This window comes from Anarrhichthys ocellatus, unplaced genomic scaffold, assembly GCF_004355925.1.
Source record: "Anarrhichthys ocellatus isolate YVR2014 unplaced genomic scaffold, GSC_Weel_1.0 scaffold4, whole genome shotgun sequence".
Lineage (NCBI taxonomy): Eukaryota > Metazoa > Chordata > Actinopteri > Perciformes > Anarhichadidae > Anarrhichthys > Anarrhichthys ocellatus.
Genome location: NW_022280034.1, coordinates 15,043,639 through 15,055,281, shown reverse-complemented (window position 1 = coordinate 15,055,281; position 11,643 = coordinate 15,043,639). Strand labels below are relative to the sequence as shown.

Here is an 11,643-nt window from a genome sequence, read left to right as displayed (position 1 = left end):
ACAGGCCAAGCAGGCTGACCCAGACCTCCCTCTCACCGGCAACATGTTCCAGCTCATTCTGGGGGATCCCGAGTCGTTCCCATGCCAGCTGGGAGATGTAGTCCCTCCACCGTGTTCTGGGTCTTCCCCGGGGTCTCTTCCCAGTTGGACGTGCCTGGAAAACCTCCAGCTGACTCCTTTCGACGCGAAGGAGTAGCGGCTCGACTCCAAGCTCCCTCCTGATGACCGAGCTCCTTACCCTATCTCTGAGGCTGAGCCCGGCCACCCTACGGAGGAAGCTCATTTCGGCCGCTTGTAGCCGCGACCTTGTCCTTTCGGTCATGACCCAGAGTTCGTGACCATAGGTGAGGTAGGAACGTAGAACAAGTGGTAAATTGAGAGCTTTGCCTTCCGGCTCAGCTCCCTCTTCACCAAGACGGTCCGGTGCAGCGCCTGCTTTACTGCTGCAGCTGCACCGATCCGTCTGTCGATCTCCCGCTCCATCTTACCCTCACTCGTGAACAAGACCCCGAGATACTTGAACTCCTTCGCTTGAGGTAGGCACTCCGTCCCCACCTGGAGGGAGCAATCCACCGGTTTCCGGCAGAGCACACTGTGCTCCCTACTACTCCAAAAACCATTGACCCTTCCATTAATGTCAATGACATCCCCACAACAAATCAGTCTTTTCTTCTACAGCATTTCGAATGGAGATGAGATGTGAATTTACATTGATGATGAGCTAATGAGTAACGGCTTATGGCTGTAGGCTCAAGCTCATACATCCAAACTGCCACTGCTACAAAGGACAGTTATAACACTTACAGAGATGTCAAACGATGGTTTTGTATGAAGCTCATTCTAGGGACAAACCCGCAGAGAATTATCACCCAACTCTGGAGCTTCCCTCAGCGACTGGCTGGTGAAGCATTTAGCAGCCAGATAATTCCCTCAGTAGTTGGTATGTAGACCAAAACCTATAGGAGAGATGATATAATGAACACTAAATAATTAATGTTAATCCAGCTATTGTTAACATAACACATCTATCTATCTCAATATGTATCTCCTCAGGATGTCAAACGTCAATCCGAATCCGGCCCACTCGATGATTTTGCAAAGTATGGGAAATTAAATGCACTGCTATTCATATTTGTAATCTGGGGGGGGTTGCTGTCCTAATAAGAGTAGCAGGTAGATCCCCCCTGCTTACAGTACATACAGGCTACATGACACAACACTGGCTACTGTTCAAGCGGGAGCTGCTGGTGGAAAATGTCTTTGTCAAAAAGAAGAAAAGAGGACAGAGCTTTAGGGCTGTATGAACTACATTACACTACAAGACCACATCTGGCCGAGACGCATAACTTTAATCTTAACTTCAACTTTCAACAGCTTCCACTTTAACTCACTTCCATAACAGGAACTCTGCAGAGTGTTCTGGTGAATTTTTGGGAAATGAGTAATATCCATTTGTTGATGCATGGGATCAGCTTGGAAAGTCCAAATATCCTCTAATGCATGTGGACACCCACACAATTGACTGTCATCAAAGCGCACAGCAGAAAGGCCGCTATGACAGAAAACAAACAACTAAGAGAAAGGAGCAGCCTCATTGTTCTTTCCCTCATTCTTTGTGAGACCCTTTCCGTAACAAAATAGACCCCCCCCCCACCCCCCCTCTGATTTAGATGCAGGACTTGCGATGGGGAAATCAGCATTACCGTTACTGAACATGTCTGCTGTACAACTTCCCATGAGTGCACAGCTGAGGGAAACAACAGTGAGTCAGGAGCAAATGCAAACGTACTTGCTCCTGAAAAACAGTCAGCTGGCGGGAGACCAGATGGATGCACACCCACCCCCTACTCCTTTTAGAGGGAGCCTCGTCTCCACGGTGACTGAAGACAAAAAAAGGGGCCCTGGCACAGCTGGTCTTTGGCAAACTGAGAGAGAGAGAGAGAGAGAGAGAGAGGAGGAGAAAAAAACAGTGAATGAGTGTTCAGATGTAAAGACTGGACAGAGGGTGAGGGGGAGTGGGGGACAGCGTAAGCAGCAGTGAACGGCTGTGTTTTGGAAGTTGTTTGGAGGGAGGCTGGGAGGAGAGAGAGGGAGGGCGAAAAGAGGAAGAGGAGAGGGAGGAGGTACACAAACTCCCTGAGAACAGGAGTCAGTGAGTGGGAGAAAGCGAACAGGCACCGCAGGAGGAGCAGTTGCAGTCCTACATACACGGCTGCTGATCTGCTGAGAGAGTCAGATTACCTCCAAACACCCAGTGCTGGTCTGAACTGGATCAGAGCTAATTAGATGAGGAGGAGGCTGAGACCAGCAGGCAAAGAAACTTCAGAAAAGAATAACAACGAATGAGAAGAGGGGGAGGGTGAAAACAAGAAGAAGAAGTAGTGGTCTGTGAAACATCGTGGGGACGGTTTTGTGTATAGAGCTGAGTTGGGTTCTCCATGCACAGAAGAGTTGACATGTGGAAACAGTGACGCTCTTAAAGTGAAGCACATTCACTTCAGAGGTAAGAGGCTGTTTATACTTCCATGTTGCTTGTCAATAAAGAGTCAGAGGTTGTTTTTTTTTGCATACAAAGGCAGTTGTAATTTTCAGCAAGTAAAATAAAACATCTAAGTAGGTGAATTAAAACCTAAAGAAGCTTGTTTCAGTGGCACACCCTATTTACACCATGTTAAAGTTCAAGATTCAACACAAAGAAGTGATTGTCTTCTTCATTACAGTAAGAGTTCTGCAGCATGTTTTGGTCTCTATGTTCTCTGCTGATTGTGAAACTTGGTGTGGGAGTGCAGTAAAAAAGGAAAAAGACCAGAGGAGATGATGGCAGAGCAGAGAGGGTCAGCAGCACAGGTCAGACATTCTTCAGGCTAACTCTGAACAGGGGTTCAGATTTTCACAATCAGCATGAGAGGCTTCCAGAAAACCAAACAAGAATGTACACACCCGTGAACAAATACACAGCTATGTGTATGCATATATAGTTATTTTAATGCACTTTTGAGGAAACATTGGGATGTGATTTCTGGAAATCAAATTGAGCTCCAACAACGGTTTATCCAGTGGGTACAGTATTTCTGCACTACGTAGGTCATGTCAGGAAATTTAGTTCTTCCTGTAAGAGCTGCAGACTCTTTCATCGACAAAAATGGTGACAGTGTGCCAACCAGAAAAAGCAACAACCAGAAAAAACCCTCTGAAATCAATGAAAGGAAGCAGTCTGGTATCTGGTAACAGACATAGCCGACACTTCCTAAACAAATTGATAACGTCTAGATTCATTTAAATTAATTAAAATAATAAGTATTTCCGTTTAATAACAGTGTATTTAACAAAAATAAATTAAGAGTACATAAATACAACATGACGATTATGTTGTTTGCATGTGCTGTATGTGTCTACATCTAGTCTGTTGATTTATGTCAGGCTACTGTTACTCTCCTGCTCATATAGTGAGAAAGTAGTACTGCAGTAGCCTATAGTGTAGTGTAGTATAGTACAGAATTACTACAGGCTACATTAGCTAAACTAGCTAAGCCTTGTGAAAGTACTCCATCCTATTGATATGTTGCCTAGCAACGCCAGGAATTCCGAGGTACAGTAACTAACGTTATATTTCCTGATATTTAGAAAATAAACTGTTAATTAGGCAAACGACTGATACTTTTTTAATTTAATTACATATGTGTCCAGCGGTATAATAGCCGTTTTGCTTCGGGCGAACAAGACGTAGCGTTAATGTTAACTTTATTTTAACTTTAACGTCATATCAAGCTCGAGGTTAGCCTCAGCTAACACTCATTTGACAGACCCCCTTCTTGGTAAGTTAGTTTGCTCTTCCACAACATAACGTTGGTTAAATGAGGCAGTAACGTTAGCTAGCATAAATACAATCACGATAACAAACTCCTGCTAGCTTAGCGTTAGTTAATAGTAACTTACATTGATTCTGGTGGAGTTCACTCAACTGGGTTTGTTTAAGGTGCCTTTCAATCACATATTAAATATACTTAATTGGTCATTTTGGTATTATAGTGATTTTGATACATTAATAGAGGATGGATATGCTCTTACTAAAACAGTATATAGTTTATATTCACAAACAAACTGTTGGTTACCGCTGCCATTCTCTAAAGATGTATCAGAAGTCAGGGTGGACTATCTGTGTTTTTTAGGTACTGCAGGTTCTATGGAAATGTTGTAAAACAATCAGCCTAAAAAGGCCTAAAATGAGGCATTATATGCTCTTTGTGTGTTATGCAGTTTTCCAGCCAGTCTGGAAACTTGAAACACTTTTACCATCTTCACTTCTTCTGTAGGCCAGTAGAGTATAACGTAGTACAGTGTGCATTGTAGAGTGCACCGTGTTGGTATGACCATTACTACTTTATTTGAAGTTAAAGGTAATATGTAAAAACGATATAAAAAAATAAATATAAAAGACATAGTCACAATGCATGAAACACTTGACTTATTTGACAAACCAGTCCCTGTGTCCATTCAGCTCAAAGTTGACCATCTGATGACTGGATGTCTTCAAGGTCCTGTTGCCATTTTCACAGCCCTGTGATATATCTCGTATCTGGTGCGCTGCAGCCTGTCTAGCATCCGCCTTTGGGATCTCACCCACACACAGCTGCTCCACTGATGATGACAGGACTGAGTCTTGAAATGCCAGGCCTGAAATAGCCTTTCCTGCATATAATTACACTGAACATGCAGGACGGTGACTCCCGTGTGTGGATACAAATGTAACCAAGCTGAAGCAGGGAATCACACACACTGTAGGCACATGGTGTAGCCACACACACACACACACACCTCTGTCCCACCTACCTAAGGTAATCAGTAGGCTAATTAGGGGTGCTGATATATAATGAGGGGGTACTCACAAAAGCACATAGAGTATTTGGGGATGAAGGACTATGTGCTTACCAGGCTTGAGGGGTAATTGCTGGGTGGAAGGATAAAATTGCAGGAGCGAAGGGTGGAGCTGTGGATGAAAATAACATCTTCATTTCTACATTCGGACCATCTTTTCTCAAGCAAGTGGGCTCTCTGTGTCTTTCAGGTGCGGCTGTGCGAGTTCTGTGAAGACCTGAGGCTTTTTGTCATATCTGCGCGTGGGACCTGCATCTGGGAGTCAGCATGGCGGAGGTGAAAGAGGAGGTGCTGGATATTCTTCAGAAGGTGTGGATCAAACTGCAGGGGCTCCCACAGGCCAGTTATCTGGAGCTGGGGGCCTTCCTTGTGATCATCCTGTTTGTTGGTGAGATTTTGTCTAATTAGCTAATGTATATGACAAAGATGCGTTCACTAATGTTCAATGAAAGAAGCTAAAAGAGGGTCATTTGATATTTCTCTGTGGGTTCGTCACTACAGGTGACCCCCCCTTTTCACATTACATTACTCCTGTCTCCCCTCTCAGCCACGTTCCTGTTCTTGATCGTGTTGTCCTGCGCCCAATGCTTCTGCTGTGGAAAGCCAAAACACCCTGCCACCAGAGTACAGCCTGTCTGAGGATGAGACAGAGAGCGGACTCCCCAAGTAAATTCAACCTCCATCCTTTCCCCATCCTTCGTGTAACCATCCCACGCACACAGTTACAAAACGGGGAATGCTCTTTTACAGAGTCGTTGAATTTCTTGGAGGAGGAGGACGGGGGGGACATGATGTTCCAGCAACCCGGGATAAAGACTTGGATCCTCATCCAGAGAGCCATGCCACTATAAATCAGCAGATTCATCTCAGACCAGGACAATGAAATACTGTGTGGCGGCCTTTTCCCAACAATAAAAAAACTTTACAGTGGACCAGTGGATTGAGAGGATACAGGGAGAGAGCTGAGTTGGGTCTCCGTTATTACAAATGGACCAGTTTGCTGTCCTGTTTATATTCAAGGGAATTGAAAAACATGCAGACATTCCAACTTGTGTAGTATACAAACTTGCCAGTGAAAAAAAGACAGAGCGCCCTCTGGTGGCCAAGTGAAGGGCTTCTATTTTCTTCCTCAACATGCCAATTGAAAATATGACCCGTTCATTGTTTGACATGCAACCGTTACAGATGTCTTCTTGTTATATTACATAGTTGTTGTGTTTTTTTTGTGTGTTTTTATTAACGGAGGCATTGCAATATTGCATTTGTGGATGCAACTGAAATGTAAAAAATGTTCAATATATATTAAAAAAACAAATATAATACGGACTAGTTTCTTATTACACGATCAAATGTAAAGATTGAACTATCTAAGCATGGTTTGATCCCCCATCTAAACCCTGTATGACTTTATTCCAATAACTGCTTCTCCTTTGCTTCAAGATAAGCGTTGCTCTAAATCCCACCAGTAAAACACTGCACTTCTGTGTGCATATCTTATTACCAGTCAATATTTTCAGTAAACATTAACCAGAAGCTGCTGCTTTTACTTTGCCCTGCCCACACAAAGGCACTGAAGGTGTCAGCAGAGTCGGAGCCATTGGAGTTTCACAGAATGCCTCCGCGGTGCACAAACTGGTAGTAAACTGTAATGTTTGGGACAGTTCCAGGGCTGCCAGTGGATCGGAGCCGTAGCTGAAACCACCTGTTCTCACACACAGTATATTCAGCCACTGTTAGGAGTCACCGAGCCGTGAGAGGACCACTTAGCGGGACATGGCCGTGGAGAGGTGAGTTCCTGAACAGGAACGTGTTGGGTGACAATGGTGTTTACCTTCAGCAGATTTCTGTGGAGCATGCCGATCAAAACATGTCAGCTTTTGAAAGGCTTTAGAGCTCAGACATTTTAATCAGCAGCATGTAATGTGGGTTATATAAAAGCATTGTTAGTGGCAGCTGATGGTATCCAACAACATTACCTCATCAGTCTAAAGTCCAGATTCTCCATTTGAGCTTGTATTTTGGTTTTCCCGGCGCAGTGTTTCGGAGCAGCAGACACCCACAGGGTGGCCTGAGGACTGGGTGGAATGGTTCCTGCACCGGCTGCGTCAGGAGCCCTGGGCCCTGGGCGGTGCTGTGGTCATAGGAGTGTTTGTGCTGGGAACTCTGTCTCTGGTCGTCTTCGCTCTGCTGTACGGATGCTGCTGCGGCCATCAGGGAGAGAACCAGAAGAAGAAGAAGAAGAAGAAGGATGGGGTGATCTAGACGCTTGTGAAGAGAGCTGACTCATACTGTTAAATGATCGTCGACCTGAATTTGTCAAAATGTACCTGTCCACGTTTGTCATTTCTTTGAGATGTGGCGGAAGTGGGACCCATTTCTCTGCTGTTTTTCCATTTCTGTATTTGTGCCGGGTGACACCATAAAGAGAGTGGGATGAAATCTTCCGTCATTTAATTTCACATGAACTTAAATGTGTTGTCAGTTAGCTTCATGAACTCTTCAGCCAACAGGCTTCAGTATTATGTAGCAGCTCCAAACCATGGTAGGAAGTGATGTATCAAAATGGTCCAGATTTGAGTAAATTACATGAAACATTACTTTCCTATAGGCCCACAGTAACAGAACTTTTTGTTAAATGTATTTTTCAAATAGAATTCACTGTTTTACTTGTAGCACTTGATATTAATTTACTCATAACCATTGTACAAAATAAGTGATTGTTTCATTTCATTTTTTTTAGATTTGCCTATATAATAAATACATGAACATAGGTCAACCTTCAGAAACGTTAGAAAAAAACTCTTTTAAAATATAAAAAATAGGGACAGCAAACTGCAAAGTGTGCACCCCTCAAAAACATTTAAAAAAATATTTGTTACTTTAGTGATATTTAAAAAAGAACCAGAGAAAGCTGCATGTGAGTTGGTGCATTCCCGGGAAAAGTTCAACAACCTGTCAACATCACGAACAAATACGGAAATTAGATCAACTGACAAAGAACCAGGCGATCCTGAAAGAAAAACAAAAAGGAAATTTGTGAAGTCTTGGGAGGAGTAGTGTTCCGACATCTTTGAGCTGGATGGAAAATTAAAAAGCATGAACAATCCATACACATGACATATGTGTCACATTTTCATTATTAAGCTGACGTACAACTGCATAGTATCTTAATTACTCAAAATATAAGTAGACTGAAAATAGCAACTATATTTTAGTTTGGGCAACCAAAAGCGGATGCCTGGTTGCCAGCCTGCCAACTACTTTTAATCGGTAATGTTGACACCTGCAGAAAATAATGCTAATTTTAATATTAATAATAATAATAATATGAAAGTTGTGAGCGTATGTTTTCCTATTAAGCTGATTCAGAGGAGCTTTGGAGCTTCTGAAAAGTAGAAGTAGTTTATTCTCTTGTGTACTCTTTCAAGGGGTGGGGGTCAAAGCATTTTCCTATTTGGTTTGTTTGTGTTGGCTAATTGTAGTGTTTTGGCTTTATACGAGCAATTTATGGTCTAAAATTGAATACTTAAATGTTGCTCATTTATCAACAATATTCACAGTATTCCCCTTGTTACAGCCACAAACTGTAGGTTTTTAGCGTCGCCAAATAAACATGAGGACTACATCTCCCGGTGCTACGCCGTCTCTTACGCGGTACAATGTGACTGACGTAATTACTCTGCGACCGGGGCTTTATGCGACGCATAAGGCGACACGGCAATGGCGAGCGGTAAAAAGAGCGCTCTGCTTTCCTCTTTAGCAGACTATGGAGACGATTCAGAACCTGACTCTGACCCCGAATCAGAAGAGACAGGTACGTTATAACACATGTAATAGTTCCGTTGGTCCTATGTGGCTGTAAAACGCTGTCTATGTTGCTGTGGGAGTCTTATGTGGTCATGTGCTAGCTAACGTTAGCTTGTAGCTAACAATGAACTTAGCTAGTTTACAGACAAAGTGTCGAATATATTCAAGATATGTTTGCGAAATAAAACCCGTTAACCTACGAAGTTAAATAATACAAAGTTATTTCAACAGGTGTTGTTGGTTTTGTTTTGGTCTTGTTGATGTTATTACCTGGCACATAATATAGAAAAAACGTGAAGCGCTCAAGAACAACAGAGGTCTTTTGTTTTCCTGTAAAGCTACTGGTTTCACTTCTTAGCTCTAAGGGTAACAGAAGAGTGTAATGTTATGATGTGTTTGTACTAGATTTATTGTATTTGGCAATGAAGTATAGCTTCGTTGTGTCTTCCTGTAGCCCTGATGCACAGCTAGCTAATGCCTCTTGCAGTGATCTGACATGTTTTCTGTGTGGTGACACTTTTGCCTCTCTGTCTCTTGCTCTCCATCACCAGAGGCTCGTGGGAGTGGCCTGGTGTACAGCTATGGGGACGATGACCTGAACCGAACGGAGGGTGCGGAAGTGAAGGTGTCTGCAGATGAAGACAGCAGAGAGAGCCACTCGGTCAGTACCGGAGCTCAAAACATGTTTGTGAGTTGACCATTCAGTTGGATTCCACTGGTGTTTGGGTGAACGTATTAACTGGGTGTGGTGGTAGAGAATCTGATGCTTTTTGACAGTTCATTGTGAGGGGATCTAATGTTGCACACTTGAGTCTTCACTGAACTTTGGGAGGAATGAAAAACTTGAGAGGATCTCACCAATGCTCTTTGGTTTTGTTATTAGCACATCATATTCAAGATCAGACGTGTTGCACAGAATGTGTAATCATCAACTTGCAACATGTCTGTAATCGTGTAGAGTGAAGGAGATCTTGTCACATCACCCCCCTTGACGTTAAACGTTAGTGTTAGTACTGCAAAGTATTTTGAAAATTAATCAGTTTGGATTTATTTGCCCACAGTAGTCTTTATCGTAAATATCTGTTATTACAGAAAACCAGGGCTGTACTGTGTTTACAATCAAGGTTATTTTATTCAACATTGAGATTTAGATGTATGATTACATTTATTAATCCATGAGAGTTAGCTCTCTAACACAAACATCACAACAGAATTCAATTAAACTTGGAAACTAATATTTTTTAAATGTTCCTACATTGAAGTGCAACCACAATTTCCAATATTTAAGATACAGTATAATCGATGATCCAAATGTAAAGAAAAGGGTCACCTAACTAGAGATCTAGTTATTGTTTTTGATATTAATTAAATGAATACAAAAAAACTAAATCAAGTAATCATTTAAGTCCAGTTAAAACACCAAACATTCATTGTTTACAGCTTCTTAAATCTGCTTCTCTGTGTTTATATTAACTGTAATATGTATATTGTTGGGCAGACAAAACAAAACATATTTTTAATGACATCATCTTGGAAACACAGACAGTGACTATTATGACAGAGGACCTACATTTCATATCATATTTACTTGTAGATTGTAAATCTCATATCCTACTCGTGTGTGTGTTCATACTTTTAAATAGATATAGGTTAACTATAACATGGTTTATATGGGCTAAGTACCATATGCCCTCTCTGCATCCCTGCTGAACTGATGGCTTGTACACAGAGTGGACAGAAAACTTCAAACATCTCTGTGACGTAATGCCCTGCAGTACACAGGTCTTGCAGTAAATACTGCCTTTATTTTTTAGTTGTTTGTGTGTTAACTCGGTTTATTTATATGCGAGTCTGTCATGCGTCATTTGTTTTATTTGACTACATTATACAGATGGATGTTTTGTTATTTAGTCCTTGTCATTTACATAAATGGAATAGGCAAACATATTAGAAACACAGTCAAATATAATGAATGAATCCAATACAACAACAACATGACTACCTCAAAAAATAAACATGCAGTTGAACCAATGCAACTCTGACACAGTTATACAACACTGGGTGTACAAAGCACCGATCTTGTTACAGTGTCACTCTAATGCTGTTCAGAAGCTTTAATTAAAGGCGGTTTGGTATTGCACTTTCATGAAATGACTCGCATGAGACAGATCAAAGCAGCAGAGGCTGAGGTATCCTGACCGTTAGTCCCAAGTATGGGTCAAACTCCAAAAACACAGGCTCCTACTGAAATGCAACTCATCACCAGCATCTGTTATTAGGCCGTCGAGTATCCCAAACACCCGCTACTGTCAAACCCTTTGCATCAGCAGTTGTTTACACAGGTCTGCTGTGAGGTCTCACGTCAAAGCCAAGGTGACCGTCAAGACATCTTCAGTGTCAATGTCCAGGCTCCAGAAAGCTTCCTCCAGACCCCCAAGATATTATACAACTGACTATCATAATGTAAAATTGGTGGAATGCCCCTTTTAAGTTATTTTTCAGCAATCCAAATAAACATTTATGGCCCCCCCCCCCCCCGGTCTGCTCTCATCTCCTTTTGATCCTTACGGTGTTAAGCTTCTGCATTTTTGTTTTTCTAGGAAATGGACGACTCCGACGAGGGGAGGGACGCAGAGGATGTTGAGGTATTTGAACACCCGCCTGGTGTGGGATTTGTGAAAGGATCCCATTTGTTTCGTGACTAACCAAGAAGGGATGGCACATTTAAAGCTGTGCTATGAGGGAGCATGCTCACCAGGTGGTGCTGTGGGCTTATGTATGTCAGATGAATGCTCCAATATCAAACGTAGGTAACACCAGGTCATGTTCTCAATATGAGTCCGAAACCTCCTCTGAAGTGAAGGGCTCATGTACTTGAACCTGCACACCATACTAACCCCACCCTCTCTCTCTCTGTGTGTGTGTGTGTGTGTGTGTGTGTGTGTGTGTGTGTGTGTGTGT

The 11,643-nt window shown here is 42.4% G+C and overlaps 1 protein-coding gene and 1 long non-coding RNA gene across 3 annotated transcripts in view; both read left to right on the top strand.

The window, feature by feature from the left end:
- The first annotated feature begins 2,046 nt into the window (after positions 1-2,046).
- LOC116381529 (uncharacterized) lies at positions 2,047-7,400 on the top strand. The gene is made up of 4 exons (XR_004212667.1): positions 2,047-2,503; positions 5,066-5,263; positions 5,423-6,662; positions 6,912-7,400. It is a non-coding gene; the product is annotated as an uncharacterized LOC116381529 (long non-coding RNA).
- Positions 7,401-8,587: 1,187 nt separating this feature from the next.
- sap30bp (SAP30 binding protein) overlaps positions 8,588-11,643 on the top strand; it is a 19,685-nt gene continuing 16,629 nt past the window's right edge. Inside the window, exons 1-3 of one of the 2 annotated variants that reach the window (XM_031843557.1) lie at positions 8,588-8,689; positions 9,234-9,343; positions 11,283-11,327. In XM_031843557.1, the coding sequence (XP_031699417.1) occupies positions 8,596-8,689; positions 9,234-9,343; positions 11,283-11,327 (249 nt within the window). In that variant the 5' untranslated portion in view covers positions 8,588-8,595. Of the gene's footprint in view, positions 8,690-9,233; positions 9,371-11,282; positions 11,328-11,643 lie in introns of both variants that reach the window. The other variant, XM_031843556.1, reaches the window with a different exon arrangement.